The 16896-nt window shown below is 44.4% G+C and overlaps 1 protein-coding gene across 1 annotated transcript in view; it reads right to left on the reverse strand.

Annotated features, from left to right (window-relative positions):
- Positions 1-16896, reverse strand: part of LOC145348094 (H-2 class II histocompatibility antigen, A-U alpha chain-like) — a 76934-nt gene that overhangs the window by 19733 nt on the left and 40305 nt on the right. Inside the window, exon 4 of the mRNA XM_080196236.1 lies at positions 10433-10580. Within this exon, the coding sequence (XP_080052362.1) occupies positions 10435-10580 (146 nt within the window). The 3' untranslated portion in view covers positions 10433-10434. The remainder of the gene's footprint in view (positions 1-10432; positions 10581-16896) is intronic.

The following is a 16896-nucleotide window of genomic DNA, read 5'->3' on the forward strand; positions in this document are numbered from 1 at the left end:
AGTCTCAGAGGGCACTTGCTGCGGCCATTGACAGGTGGTCCCTGACTCAGGTGGCCATCACTGAGGGCTCAACCACTATGGGTAGGATGTAGGCGGTCCTCCAGGACTGGCAGGGCCAGGTGACACCAGAGCTTCTGGAGCTTACTGCAGAAGCACTGCCATCCCAAGGAGTGACCCAGGGGCCCACAGGAATCCCAAGGGCTTGAGCCTATGCCAGGGCCTTCCAGCCAGGAGACTGGGGCTGAGGCTACACCTTCTGATTCCCCCCTTCCTGACACCGGGGCATCATGATGAAGAAGCTACATCCCTGACACCTGGAAGCTGGCCAGGGCCTTCAAGGTCCAGGGTCTCCAGTGGACGATTGCCAAGGGCATCCCAGGCCATGGGGTGAGGTAGGCAGCTGGCCCGCCTCTGATGTAAGACCTGGGGAGACACCGAGATATGATGGTTGGCCACAAAAAGTTAAGAAGTTCTAGTAGCACTAACAAGGCATGGGTGAAATAGACCATCAGTTAGATTTAATAATCAGGCATTGTACAAATTTCACATGCACTTGTTATACATGAGCACTTATTTTGGTAGCACTTTTACTGGCAACAATAAATGTTATTGCATCCCACAGTTAAGACTAATTTGTCTCAGATTAGCCTTCAACAGGGATGTACTTATCCCAACCTTCACCAGAGGTTCCCGGCACGTTGATGTCTGTGGGGTAGGGCCCTCAGTGCACAGCTACTGTGAAAATCAAGGTACTCAAACCATTCACTGGAGACAGCGGGTGGCATGCAGAGGCACCAACTTACAACATCTGCAATGGCATCCCTTAAATCTGCACGATCTGGTGAGCACATCACAGCCGCCGATGTACATCGGGTGGGGGTGGGGCACATCCAAGGGCTCGGACACGTGGAGCTCTGCCAGAGGCCAGGATTCAGCTGTCCCCAAACCAGCTGCTGGGCCTCTGGGTTTGTTCCTCCCAAGGCAGGTGGAGATGCATCAGGAAACCCAGGGAGTTGTGGAAGGACTGTTAGCAACCATGCTGCGACTGCAAGGCTGTTTAGGGGAGTCAAACAGAGTGCTGGTGCAGGAGGAGATTTCAACACAGCGTGAGATCCAGTCCAACACTGCAAGGATGGTGACCGCAATGGAAAGTCTGGCTCAGGGGTCTGTCCTCATGTGTGACAGGGTCCAGGCCATCCTGGAGACACTATGGGCCACGGGGGAGTGTGTTTCTGGTATCCAGGAGGCACAGCTTTCGATGGCCATGGGTGCCGGGGGCATGTGGGAGACACTGCTGGCCGTGGCTGGGACTCTCGCTGGCATTCTGGAGATACAGTAGGTAGTGGCTGTGAGCCTCGACAACTTAGCACAGGCTCAAAGGCTACTGCTGAGGGGCTCCAGAACCTGAACTGCTCCTAGAGTGCTGAAGCAGAGGGGTTAAGGAGCATGGCCCAGTCTGAGGGATCACATATCATGGGACAGAAGCACCTAGGCCTCCAGGACCGGAAGAACCGGGTGAAGCCAGTGCTTCCGGAGCTCAGTCCAGCTACCCTAATGTCCCATGGACTACTTCCGGGGTCACTGGGCACCCCAAGGGAGGAGGGAGGGCTTGATCCTATGCTGGGGTCTTCACCCAGGAGATCCCTTCATCTGAATGCTCCTAGCATTCAAAAGAAGGTAAATGAGCTGACAGTACAAATCATTGCAAATGAGTATGATTTGGTGGCCACTCGAGACATGGTTGCAGGATGGTCACGACAGGGAGGTAAATATCCAGGGATATCAGACTGTTGGGAGGGACGGACAGGAAGGTAAGGGAGGCGGTGTAGCTCTGATATTTAAGGATGATATCAGGGCGGTAATGAAAGATGATATCGGTTCTATGGAAAAAAAGATTGAATCCATTTGGGTGGAAACCAGAAGTAGTAAGGAGAATAAGTCACTGATAGGCGTAGTCTATAGACCATCAAATAATAACTTCACGGCTGGGCAAGAAATAAACAAAGAAATAACTGATGCATGTAAAAATGGTATAGCAATTATCACGGGGGATTTTAATCTACATATCAATTGGTCAAAACAGGTCAGTCAAGGCAGCCTTGAGGAGGAGTTCATAGAATGTATCTGTGACAGGTTCCTTGAACAGTATGTAATGGAACTGATAAGGGAGCAAGTTCTCCTAGATCTGATCCTGGGTAATGGGACGGGAATAATTAATGATCTTGCAGTTAGGGATCCTCTTGGAAGAAGAATTCACAGTACGGTTGAATTTAAAATACAGATGGAGTGTGAGAAGGTAAAATCCAGTGTCTTGTGCTTAAACAAAGGAGACTAGAAAGGGATGAGGGAGGAGTGGCTAAGGTAAACTGGGAACAAAAACTTTATGGTGGACAATGGAGGAACAGTGGCAAACTTTCAAAGCGATCTTTCACAGTGCTTAGCAAAAATATATACCAGTGATAAGGAAGGACTGTAGAAAAAGAGATAATCAGCCATGGATATCTCAGGAAATAAAGGAGATATCAAATCATGAAAGAAAATGCATACAAAGTGACAAAGATTGGTGGGAAACTGGAGGATTGGGAAATCTTTAAAGGTCAGCAGAAAGCCACGAGAAAAGCTATAAAGAAAAGTAAGGTGGATTATGAGAGTAAACTAGTTCAGAATATAAAAAACAAATAGCAAAAGTTTCTACAAATATAAAAACAGAAAAGAGTGGCTAAAGTAAACATTGGTCCCATAGAGGATGCGAAGGGCGATGTAATAATTGGAAATAAGAAAATGACTGAGGCATTGAGCAGGTATTTTGTGTGGGTCTTCACAGTGGAAGACACAAATAACATGCCAAAAATTGGTGACAGGAAGGCTGTGGCAGGTGAGAACCTAGAAACTATTAGCACGAAAGAGGTAGTGTTGAGCAAACTAATGGGGCTACAGATAGACAAGTCTCCTGGTCCTGATGGAATGCATCCCAGGGTACTAAAAGAGATGGCGGGGAAATAGCAAATGCACTAGTTGTAATTTACAAAATTTGCTGGACTCTGGGGTGGTTCCTGGAGACTGGAAAACAGCAAATGTTTCACCACTGTTTAAAAAAGATGGGCAAAAAGTGGGTAACTATAGGCCAGTTAGCTTAACTTCTACATTAGGGAAAATGCTTGAATCCATCATCAAGGAATAAATAGCAAGACATCTGGATATAAATTGTCCCATTAGTAAGTCACAGCATAGGTTCATGTCTGACTAATTTGGTGGAATTCTTTGAGAACATTACACGTGCAGTGGACAATGGGGAACCTGTGGATGTGGTATATCTGGATTTCCAGAAGGCATTTGACAAGGTGCTGCACGAAAGACTGCTACATAAGATAAAGGTGCACAATGTTACAGGTAATGTATTAGCATGGATAGAGGATTGGTTCACTAACAGAAAGCAAAGAATGGGGGTAAATGGGTGTTCTTCTGGTTGGTGATCAGTGACTACTGATGTGCCTCAGGGATCAGTGTTGGGACCACAATTGTTTATGATTTAAACGTGCATTCAGGGTACAGGCAGGAGTCAGGCTTGAGTTGCACCAGGGGCAGGACCCTAGTGTGCACAACAGCGAGTCTTCATCATCCTCCAGCCTTCAAACAAGACTCGCAATCACTGCCAGCCCAGGCACATTAATACGGTTGGGGGAAGGGATGGTGGGATAACAGGAGCAGGGAAAGGGTGATGTGGTGGTTTGAGGGCCCAGGTTGGTTTGGAGGGGGAATAGCGGCCACACTTGCTCCTGGGGTGCAATGGATGTGTGTTGGTTGCACCCCCCTCACTGTACAACACCAGCTAGGTGAAGCGGGCTGCAATCAAGGTATCCCACGCTGCTCCTCCTTGCTGGACACCTGCCATTGCCACCTGCCATCTTTCCTCTGGTTCCTCATATGGCAGGATGTCCGCCTCGCCGCTCCTCCTCCACCTCCTCCTTGTCCTCCTCCTCCTGCTCCAGCTGGTCTCCCCACTGCCAGGCGATCTCGTGTAGACTGCAGCAAACAATCCCGATGCATGAAGCACACACAGGGTCATACTGGAGGGCCCCCCAGAGCAGTCCAAGCAGTGGAACTGCATTTTCAGCAGGCCGATGCACCACTCAATGATGGACCGGGTGGCTGCATGAGCTTCATAGCGAGTCTCCACCACGGTCTGGGGCCTCTGCACAGGCGTCATCAGCCATGACCTTAGCGGGTAAACCTCGTCACCCAGTCACCATCCTGGGAACCTGGGCTGGTCTTCAAACAGCCCAGAGTCCGACTGCCGGATCACAAAGTTGTCATGGACACTCCCTAGATGGAGTGCGTTGACCTGCGTGATCCTCGTTAGATGGTCACAGGCAATCTGAATGTTCACAAATTGCTGGGATCCTGCATGTGGGGCCCGCAAGGTGATGTGTGTCCTGTCCACTGCTCCCTGGACATTGGGAATCCCAGCAATGGCAGCAAAGCCTACAGCCCGCTGTGCACGGTCCTCAAAGTTTATGCATACAGGGCACCTGTGACCTGCCACACACATCTGTGCACAGAGACCTTAACGAGGTCGCCACTGGGTGCCTGAAATAACTCAGATGAAATAAAGTTCAGGGCAGCCATAACCTTAACTTCCACAGGGTGGCCGCCCTCCAAGGTGCCAGGTGTGTGAGCACCTCACATAGGTGCTGCACCATGCCCTTGGAGAGCAGCAGCAGAGATGGCACATTGCCACCGAGAGGGCCTCAAATTAACTCCGGGACTTGTACCTCCTTGGCCTCAGCACCCTCTGCCTTCTGTGCACCCTCTCGGGAGCCTGCCCACCCATCTCCTGGCCCTCAGCAGCAGACTGCTGCCCTCATTCTGCAGGGACTGGTATTGGCTGCTTCTGCGGCTCTCCACATCCTCCACCTCCGAAGCCGCCTCCTCCTCTGCCACCATAATGTCCAGCTCCAAATCTATTAGTCCAAAATACATCTGCACAGTGGGGTTTGGAAAGAGCATAGAATCATCATCATTAGCTGCATAGATCCAGCACCAATCCCTCACTTGCTAAATTCTCCCTCAGGTGAACTGACCAGGTGCTGGAGTGTGGTGACTAGGGGATTTTCACAGTAACTTTGCTGCAGTGTTAATGTAAGCCTGCTTGTGACTAATGAATAAACTTTGTGGGAGCTATCAACCCCATACAATCCATGGTGCCATGCTGGCCTGATTAGGGTTGTGTGTGATTCCCATCATGACAAATGCTGGTACAGGTTATGCAGGTCAGTGTGCAGATGTGGACAATGTGCACCCATGAACCATTACCATGTGTGCAACTGCAGCATCTTTTACAGGCATTTGTTGCTGGTCCATGTCACAGGGCAGGGACAGACTGCAAAGCAGCACCATTCTGTGCTCAGTGACAGCAGATTCCATGCAGTCCATGTCTGAACCTCTGCACCCCGGCCTGCAGCAACAGTTGCTTCATCTGGTTAGGCCGCAGGGAGCACATAGTGCGTTCCTCCCCCACCCTGGAACACCAGCACTCAGTGCAGTCCCTGACCACATCCAGCAGCAAGACAATGCCACTGCCTTGGTGGTGAAGGCTGAGCAGAACTCCTTCAGGGACCTGCCTGTGAAAATAGAAGTCCCCAGCTTCCCCTCACCCCGGATATCACTGGTACACGGGCCAGCACCTGAGGACAGCAGAAGGAAGCCCACCAAGCATCTCCAGGGCCTGCGTGCAGTATTCCCCACACTCCTCTCAAAACAGGTCCACAGCACTTATCATCTCAGCCAGTTCAAGGTTGCCAGGCCAGGTTGAGATCTTTATGAATCTACTTTGATTCACGCCAAAGAGGTGGGAAGTGAAACGAAAGGGTCGAGGTTGCTGTTTCAATCCCGATAATGACATGCTAAACTATGGTAAGTGATGCAAATTAGCAGTTTTCAATGTGATTCCAGTTGCACCATTTTTTCTGATTGGAAGATGCACACAGGTTGTAAACACTTGTGGGGATCCCGTGAAATGGTCGACATGCGCTTCTCCCAACCCGACCCACCATAAAATTAGTGGGTCAGAATGGGAGAATTGTCCCCTTGGAGTTTTATAGCACAAAGATTTTTTTCAATGCAGTTTTAGTAAAGCAGAAAATAAGGCCACAAATGGCAATTGATGAAGAATTAAGGATGGCACCATCAAGAGGAGGAGGAGGGATCTGCCCGTTAGAATTGTGGAAGATTGAAAGGAACTGTGACCTGAAGAAATGAAAATCAGATTTTTATTGCTTTATCTACAAGGCATTGACTCGAAATAAACCATTACATTGGCCTTGTGCTTACTGACAAATATTTATTATTTTATTGGATAGGGACAGTCCTGAAATGGAATTTCATGGTCAGAGATTGCCCAAGATCAGCAGAGAAGTTAGAAGACAAGGGACACAAAGTTCTCTAGGTAACACAGCTAGAGGCAGTTCTACCTGCAGTGGTGTAAGCAGTATGCACCAATGACAGCTTCCCATCCGGCTCAGGCAGCACAAGTGAAATGAAAGATAAAGCTTCTCATAAGAGACTGTTAAAGTCAAAACCCATGAGCTGAAGGTAAATTATTTCCCTGTTAGGAGGTGCTGAGTACCAGGAGACAGAGTAGGGATAATTGAAAGGTTTTCCAATTGGTACAATTTGTCTCAGAAAAATCTGCTTTTGGAGTTCAACCATTCACTTTACTCATTAAAGAGTTAGATGAGGGGATAGAAAACCATCTATCCAAATTTACCTGTGACAAAAACAGGCAGCATAGTAAGATGTATAAATGGGAGTAAAATTACAAAGAGAAACCGATAGAGGAGGAAAAGGTTTTACAGTGTGGTTCGGATTTGGAATGCACTGCCTGAGAATATGCTGGAGGCAGGTATAATTGACATATTCAAAAAGGAATTGAATTATTATCTGGAGGAAGAACGTGCAGGGTTATGGAAACAAGGAATGGCACTGGGTGAACTGTTCATTCAGGGGACCTGTCAATGGGTAAAACTGGAAAACAGATCTGTGTAGAAAAGTGAGGCCATCCACTTTTCCAAGGAGAGTAGAATATTTTATAAATGGTGAAAAACTAGAAAGAGTCGCGTTTCAAAGAGTCTTGGAGACTCTGTACAGAGATCATTAATATGTCATGAATTGTTGGAGGAAATAATCAGAAAGGTGAATGGAAAGGTGGTTTAATTTCTGGAGGAAAAGAATCCAAAGAGGTAGAAGAAATATTTCAGCCCTGATTCGACCACACCTAGATTACTGGGAACAGTTCAGGGCCCTTGCAATAGAAAGGATAGATGAGAAGGCAGTGGATTGAGTCGAATGATACCTAGACCGCAATGGTTAAATGGTGAGGAGAGATGAGTGGGTTTAGCGAAATTAGTGGGTTTCCTCCGGGTGCTCCGGTTTCCTCCCCCAGTCTGAAAGACTTGTTGGTTTAGGTGCATTTACCCGAACAGGCGCCAGATTGTCCGACTAGGAAAATTTCATAGTAATTTCATTGCAGTGTTAATGTAAGCCTTACTTGTGACCAATAAATAAACTTTATCTTTACTTTAGATTAAACAAATAAGAGTTATATTCCCCGGATTGTCAAAGATTATGGGATGAAGTGATCAGATATTCCAGATATTATTGGGATAAGGTCGATAGAGAGAAATTATTTTCATCCATTGTTGAGTCTAAGTGATGTAGTTTAAAAATTAGAGACGGACATTTTGGGAGTGAAATTTAAAAACACAACAAGCTAGATAAATTATTAATTTTACATTTGAGATTGATATATTTTTATTATCCAAAGACATCAAGGAATGTGGAGCAGAGGCCAGTGGAGTTAGATTGTACTTCAGTATGATCTGATTGGATGGTGGAATAAGAACTTGGGGCTGAATGATTGATTCCTGTTCCTATGCAGACTGACACAAAGTATACAGTATTTCCTGATGATCGAGAAGGTCTCATACATATGTTATGACTCTATCTTCACCCGTTACACTGCTCTACACATTGTAATAGAGACCACCACACTTCAAAAATAATTTATTGCCTGTAAAACCTGAATGGTGCTACATAATTGAAAATAGTTAATTTTCTTTTCTTCTTCATCTAAATTTACATTCAGATAATTGAAATGTCACACCATCATCATTCTGTAGCTTTCGCATCTTTCTGTAATTTGTCTCTAAATCTGCTCCTCTAACTCCTTCCTACTATTTGGTGGCCTTGAGCATATACCCATATTTAATATTGTTCATATTCTGAAGGTACTTTCGTAATATACAGAAATATTATTGTACATATGAAAAAGAAGCGGAATGAGTCATTTAGCCCCTCGAGAGTGCCCCACCATTCAATAATGATTTGATCTGATCATAATCTCAAATCTGCATTTCACTGACCCCTGATAACCTGTCATCCCCTTACTTACAAAGAATCTATCTGCCTCTACTTTAAAAATATTCAGTTCTAAGGGTATTTGTAATATACATAAATGATCTGGAAGAGGGAGTAACTGGTGTGATCAGCAAGTTTGCAGATGACACGAAGATGGCTGGACTTGCTGATAGTGATGAACAGTGTCGGACAATACAGCAGGATATAGATAGGCTGATAAATTGGGCGGAGAAATGGCAGATGGAATTTAATCCAGACAAATGCAAGGTGATGCATTTTGGAAGAAATAATGTAGGGGGGAGTTATACGATAAATGGTAGAACTATTAAGAGTATAGAAATTCAGAGGGACCTAGGGGTGCAAGTGCAAGAAGAAGGCATATGGTATGTTTGCCTTTATAGGAAGGGGTATAGAGTATAAAAGCTGGAGTCTAATGTTGCAGTTGTATAGAACATTGGTTAGGCCGCATTTGGAGTACTGCGTCCAGTTCTGGTCGCCTTACTACCGGAAGGACATGGAGAACCTGGAGAGAGGGCAGAGGAGGTTTACCAGGATGCTGCCTGGTATGGAAGGTCTTAGCTATGAGGAAAGATTGGGCAAATTGGGGCTGTTCTCCCTGGAAAGACGGAGAATGTGGGGAGATCAGTAGAGGTGTGTAAGATTATGAAGGGTATAGAGTGAACAGTGGGAAGCTTTTTCCCAGGTTGGATACAAAAATCACAAACTTAGGGTGAGAGGGGCGAGGTATAATTCAGATGTTAGAGGAAGGTTTTTCACACTGATGGTTGTGGGATCTTGGAATGCACTGCCAAGTAGGGTGGCGGAGGCAGGTACACGAGAGTTGTTTAAGACTGACCTAAATAGGCATATGAGCAGACTAGAGATGGAGGGATACAAAAGACTGTCCTAAATAAGGGTCAAGAGCCTCAGGACGTTCCTGGGAATCTATAGATTCCTATGGGCTGTCCAACATAATTTATGGCTCACCTGTCTTACGTTTGAGCTTCTGGGGATCTTCCGTGAATGTCTGTATAAGCTATGTATGTTTATTGATGTCTTTTTTTTATACCCACAGGCGATTTGGTCTGCCTCGTTGGCCACAAGGGGCATACACGTTGTGCGAGGGCTGCTCTTGGATGTTGCTTCGAGAGTTGCCTAGTGCTTCACGTCGTTAGTGTACACTTAAACTGGACCAATTGACAGGCAACATGACAGCTCAGTGACTATCACTGTTTGCTGTGCAGTTACAGAGACCCGGGTTGGATCTCCGACTTGGGTCAGTGTCTATGGGAGTTTGCACATTCTCTCCGTGCTTGCGTGGGTTTTCCCCGGGTGCTCCAGTTTCCTCCCACACCCCAAAAACATGCTTTTAGGCTGATTGGTGTTAACAAATTGTCCCTAAATTAGGCCTCCCCAAATCTGGCATAGAGAAAAGTCATAGGTAGAAGAAGGTAGATGACGCATTCACTGACTGTTAAAATGGCGGCGCGGGCTTGTTGGGCCTGAGCTGTGTTGTTCTTTGTTCTTTGTTAGATGCCCAGTGACACTGCTAACGGGGATGAACGTGCTCATGAGAAAGGCTCGAAAGGTTATAAAGTTAGTTGTTTTATAAGTGTTGTGGTGTAATTGCAAATGGGTAAGATGGGTTTAGAGGGATATGGGCCAAATAAGCGTGATTAGGACTAGCTTAATCATAAAAACTGAGCGGCGTGGACGAGTTGAGCCTGTTTCCATTCAGTAAGCCTCTATGACTCTATGCAAGGTAATATCAGAAAGGGAAAGTGTTCTCCTCTCCTGAACACTCTTGAGGGAAACTATCCTGCATGCTATGGAAGCGTGAAAGTTCTTTCTGTGTAAGAGTTAATATGGGGTATAACAGCCAAACTCATTAAATATGCATATTTGTGTATATTGCTGCGAGGGTTCAGTGACCAACAATCAGGAAAAGGGATTTTGGTTGACAGTCACTTCCAGGAATGTTAATGATACACACAGCTTATGCTCCACATGTACTTACCCCTAGATACCGTGTTGTTGAGCTTGCAGCCTCTGTCTCTCTTTGATCAGTAGGATAATCCCTACAACAGCACTGATGATTCCCAGGGCAAGTCCCAGAGCACAGATCACTGTCCCTGCACCAGATTTCTCCTCAGGAACTTCAGCTTCTGTATAGAGAAAGAAAGAGGCAGACAAGAAAGCAATGAGTGTCTCACATTGAAACACAGGGTGAACACGACAGAGTGGAGAGACCATTGAACAAATCTACAAACTGGTGGAGAGTTTCACTGACCAGACATATGCATCAACAATCTGGATACTGGTCACAAATGTCCACAATACCATGTGATGCAATTATATTCACATACCCAAAGATCCACAGGCTAGGTATTATTGCTGGTAATAAATTTGAACACATTATTAATATGTCCACAGCTACAGCACCATCTATAGAGAAAGGATATAAACATACAGAGAGAGTAGTGTAAGGTCACGAGGATGCTATCAGGGATGGGAAACTAGTTACAAACTGGGATGCGAGATTCTCAGAAACAAGGCAGAGAAACATGGTAGCACAGTGGTTAGCACTGCTGCCTCACAACTCCAGGGACCTGGGTTCAATTTGTGGCTTGGGTTACTGTCTGTGTGGAATTTGCATGTTCTCCCCGTGTCTGCGTGGGTTTCCTCCGAGTGCTCCGGTTTCCTCCCACAGTCCAAAGATGTGCAAATTAAGTGGATTGGCCATGCCAAATTGCCACTTAGTTCCTGGAATGTGTAGTGTTAGAGAGACTAATGGAGTAAATATTTGGGGTTATTGTGGTTGGGACTGTGGTCAGTGCAGACTCGACACTAAATGGTCTCCTTCTGCACTGTAGAGATTCTTTGATTCCATGAAGGCAGCCATTTGGTACCATATCATTGCAGGCTATTTGAATGAGCTATCCAATTAAGCTCATTCCAACTCTCTTTGCCCCCTAGCTCTGCAATATTTCCTCTTCAGCTATTCATACAACTTTCTTTGAAAGTCACCTTCTCAACCATTGGGAAACACACTATACTTTGTGTCAGTCTGCAGAGGAGCAGGAGTCATTCATTCAGCCCCAAGTGCCTAATCACCATCCAGTCGGAGCATATTGATCTGCAACCTAACTCTACATGTGCTTTCTGCAGTCGTTTCCAAAATGACTTGTGTTAAAAAAAACTTCTGCATTCTTTGGAACACTCAGGAAACACATATCAACCGACCTAAGAACAGCTTCTTCCCTATTGCCATCAGACTTTTGAATGGACTAACTCGCATTAAATTAATCTATTCCAGCTATCACTGTAATGCTACATTCTGCACCCACTCCTTTCCTTCTCCCCCATCTACTCTAGAAATGGTATGCTTTGTCTGTATAACACACAAGAAACTATACTTTTCACTGTATACCAATACATGTAACAATACATAAAGGTTGTTGTAGAATGGAGAATTGCACCACATACAATGGCTGAAGCATAGCACATCACAACATTGAAATTATATTTGATGAAGTATTAAAAGAGGAAAGGAAACATGATTTTGAGGAGAGAGTGGGACAGTGGAATTCAGGATTATGGGGAGAGATGGGGCAGTGGGGTTAGTTTAGGATTTATACAGAGCTTTGCAGGGAATGAGGATGGGGAAATTATTTTAATGATGACGCTGAGCAATGTGAAAAGAATGGCTGTCAATGGGTTTTGTTTATAAATGAGAAAAGATTATGGACAAGAGTTTGGGACACTGCGATTAAAAGTGCACGTTAGGGAGAATGCAAAGTGATGTGATGAGTTTAGGATTGATGCAAGCATATGAGGGAGATTGGGGCAATGGGATTAGTTTGAGATTGACAAAGAAAAATGGGGAGATAATGGGGAAATGCGATTAGATTAGGATTGACATAGAGTATGGAATCAACACAGGAGTATGGGCAGAGTGTAGGGCAGTGTGATTAGTTTGGGATTGACACAGGAGTGTGATAGTGTACAAATGAAGCAGTATCCTGATGGGAAAAATGGTCAAGTATTTAGTATAAAGTAAGGACAGCAGACCAAGCCATTTCAAAATACTAGACCCCTGTAAAGCTGACTGACTCTGAACAAAGAAATGACCACAACCAGTGAAGGCCAAATGCTTGGCAGCGGTCAGCCTTTACACAGTTGACTCCATACACTGTGAGATAACATACGAGACATTAGATAAGGTTGGGGATGAAGGAGTACAGAATTTGTTTATTACAGAAACCAAGGCATGAAGGAGTCACAGAACCAAGGTCGGGAATGAGGGAGTCACAGAATTTGTTTTGTTCAATGTACCACTGCTTGTACTACTAAAATCATGTAAGCTGATAAGAAAAATGTATAATTATTGAATTGATCCTTGTAGCGGGCGCAGTCTTGGGATGGAATCAGCAGTTAGTGTGGACTGCTCTCTGTTTCCAAGATTTGGCCATATACTGCATGCAGTCTTGTGATAATAAAACTAGCTGATTTTTAGAAGAGCAAATGTTGTTAAGTTTAATTATCACAACTTGGGAAACAAGAAATTCTCCAGTACAACAGGGGTATCGGGAGAGAGTGTGGCAATGGGATTAGATTGGAATTAATTTGATTTGTCACATGTATTGAGATTCGGTAAAAATATTGTTTCCTGTGCACTATACAAAGCATACTATTCATAGAGTATATAACGGAGAAGGAGAGGCGAGTTTGCAGAATGCAGTGTTACAGTCATAGCTAGGCTATAGAGAAAAATCAGCTTAATACATGGTAGCTCCATTCAAAAGTCTGATGGCAGCAGGGAAGAAGCTGTTCTGAATCAGTCGGTATGTGATTTCAGACTTCTGTCTCCTTTTCTTCCTGATGGAAGAAGGCAGAAGAGACAATGTTCGGGTGCGTGGCCACTTTTCCAAGGCAGCAGGAAGTGTAGACGGACTCAGTGGATGGGAGGCTGGTTTGTGTGATGGATTGGACTACGTTCACAATGCTTTGTAGTTTCTTGCAGTCTTGGGCAGAGTAGGAGCCAAGCTGTGATACATCCGGAAAGGATGCTTTCTATGGTGCATCTGTAAAAGTTGGTAAGAGTCGTAGCAAATTTCCTTAGCCTTCTGAGAAAGTAAAAGCGTTCATGGGCTTTCACGAACCAACTGACTCAAGAACAGCTTCTTCCCTGCAGCCATCAGACTTTTGAATGGACTTACCCTGCATTAAGTTGATCTTTCTCTACACCCTAGCTATGACTGTAACACTACATTCTGCATTCTCTCGTTTCCTTCTCCGTGAATGGTATGCTTTGTCTGTATAGCGTTTAAGAAACAATACTTTTCATTGTACATCAATTCATGTGATAATAATAAATCAGATCAAATCAAATCACAATCAAATTCTTAACTATGGTGTCAGTATAGAGGAACCAGGGCACCTTGGAACTTGAAGCTCTTGACCATTTCTATTTCATCACTGTTAATGTAGACAGGGGCACGTCCTCCATTACGCTTAAGTTGATGACTATCTCCTTCATTTTGTTGACATTGAGGAGAGATTATTGTTGTCGCACTAGTTCACCAGATTCTCTATCTCATTCCTGCACTCTGCCTGGTCATTGTTTGAGATTTGACCCACTATGGTGGTGTTATCAGCAAACTTGAAAATCGAATTGGAGGGGAATTTGGCCACAGTCATAGGTGTATAAGGAGTATAGTAGGGGGCTGAGGACACAGCCTTGTGGAGGTGGTGTTGTTGTCTATCTTTGTCTGTGGGTTAAGAAGTTTAGGATCCAGTCTCAAAGGGAGTAGTTGAGGCCTAGGCTATGGAGTTTGGACATGAGTTTTATTGGAATAATGATATTGAAGGCTGAGCTGTAATCAATAAATATTTACACAAGTGTCTTTGTTATCCAGGTGTTCGACGGTTGGGTGCAGGGCCAGGGAGGTGGCATTGGCTGTGGACCTATTGCAGCAGTAGGCAAATTGTAGTGGATCCAAGCAATCTTGGAGACCATAACTGATGCGTGCCCTGACTAACCTGATACAGAGGTGTGGGAAGTGAGTGGGATAGTGCGGTTAGATTGTGACTCATAAGGTACAGGGAGAGACTGGCGCAGAGTGGTTATTTTGGGATTGATACAAGCTCTGGGGAGACACTGGGATTAGTTTGGGACTGACACAGGGGTATGGGGAGAGAATGGAGCTGTGGAGTTATATTGGGAATAAACAGGCATATCAGAGGAGTTTGGGGCAGTGGGATTAGTTTGGAATTGATACAGGAGTATGGGGGGAGAAAGATTGGGGCAGCATGATTAGTTTGGGATTGATACAGGTGAAAAGATTTTCTCCACATCACATTTACTTCTTTTGAAAATCAGTTTATTGTCTGTGCCCTCTGGTTCTTGATCCTTTTATGAGTGGGAACAGTTCCTCCCTACATTCTCTGTCCATCCCCCTCATGATTTTGAAAGTTAAATCTCCTCTTAGCCTTCTTCTCTCCAGGCAAATCAGTCCCAAACTCTCCAATCTATCCTCATAACTGAAGATTCTCATTGTTTCAACCATTATTGTACATGTTTTATGCACTGTCACTAATACGTTCACATCTTCCTAGTTGACATCCAGAACTATACACATTACTCCAATGGATGTTAATTAGTGTCTTGCTTAAGTTAAGCAGAACCTCCTTGCTCTTGTACTCTGTGCCCATAATAAAGCCCATTACACTATTTGCCTTATTAACACCTCTCCATCTGCGCTCTGCCACCTTTAATGATCTATGCATAGATACACTCAGGCCCCTCTGCTTTTGCACCCCTTAACAATTTTACCCTTTATTTTATATTGTCTTCCATCTTATTTTATATTATCTGCGAGAATCTTTCTGATTGAAGGGTTGTGTCAAATTGAAGGCCTGCGCTTGTTGGAGGGTCTGTTTCAATTTGAGGGATTATGTTAGTTGGAGAGTCTTATCAGTTTGAGGGGTTATATTGTTTGGAGAGTCTGCATCAGTTGGACTCTATCTGTATATTTTAAAGAGTTGTATTGTTGGCAGGACTGAATTGTTTGGGGTGCCTGTATCAGTTGAAGGGACTGTACTAGTTTAAGGAAGTGTATTAGGGTAAGATGCTGTATTAGTTTGAGATGATGTGGGTATGCCGGCGTTGGACTGGCGTAAACACAGTAAGAAGTCTGACAACACCAGGTTTTAGTCCAACCTATTTATTTGATAATATACTCACAAGCTTTCGAGGGACACCCTCTTCGTCAGGTGAATGGAGAGTTCTGGCCTCAGACAGAGCATATAAAGCACAGACAGTTTAGAGATTACTGATTAGAATGCGAAGTTCAAATTCTATGGCATTCTAATCAGTAATCTCTAAACTGTCTGTGCTTTATATGCTCTGTCTGAGGCCAGAACTCTCCATTCACCTGACGAAGAGGGTGTCCCTCGAAAGCTTGTGAGTATATTATCAAATAAATAGGTTGGACTAAAACCTGGTGTTGTCAGACTTTTTACTTAGTTTGAGATGCTGTGCTGAGAACAGATCTGTGAAGTAAACAGTTTCTAGCCACCCCTTGAGTGTTTCTTCCAAAAGTAAGGTTGTGTTATGAGCCTTGGGTTTCCATTGTTGAGTGAGAGGGAGGGAGAAGTTCTGTGAAATACCTCCGCTATGACAACAGTGGGTGCTTGCTGGAGTTTTAGTTGATTAAGAATCTATAGGGATTGTTACCTGGGAAAGTGTGTTTACCTGAAAGTTTAGCTAAGAAGAAATCTTTTGGGAGTTGTTGAACTAAATATAACTGTGTAAGTATAATCTCATGTGTTTAAATTTTCTTTAATTTAATATTTAAAAGGAACATTAGATTTATTACTCCTAAAATCAAGAGTGCATATCTTCCCTAATAAAATACGAATTGCAAACTGTTGTGATAGTTTGGTCAAATTTCTCTTTGGAATTAGTCAGCACAGCAATTACTACCTACCATACCATTATATAATCCACATACAAGGACACCAGACTCCTCTCAGCTCTTTCTCCATTTAGTTAATATGTGCTGGACTTCTCTGACCATTCACACTGGTGGAATTCTTTGGTCCTGCTGGTAGTGCACCCCCACCCCTGGGTTTCCTGTCAGCGTGGGGTGACATCAATGGGCTCCCACTGACAACGGCTGCACCAGAGAATCCCACGACTAGCAAACAATGCACCACCTCCCGCCTGTGGGAAACATGTGGCTAGGAGGTTGGAGAATCTCATCCATGCTGTTTACTATTCCTCCTGCCAAAGTGAACGATTTCATATTTTCCTCATTATTCTCTATCTGCCAAATTTTTGTCCACTCATTTGACCAATTGATGTTCCTTTGCAGACTTCATTTGTCCTCTTCAGAACTTACTTTCCTAGCTATCTTCGCCATCAGAAAATATAACTTCAGTTTTTAATTCTAATAAAATTATCAGTAGTCTTTACCA

The sequence above is a fragment of the Carcharhinus amblyrhynchos genome, chromosome 9, assembly GCF_965287045.1.
Source record: "Carcharhinus amblyrhynchos chromosome 9, sCarAmb.v2.hapA, whole genome shotgun sequence".
In the NCBI taxonomy this organism is placed as follows: Eukaryota; Metazoa; Chordata; class Chondrichthyes; order Carcharhiniformes; family Carcharhinidae; genus Carcharhinus; species Carcharhinus amblyrhynchos.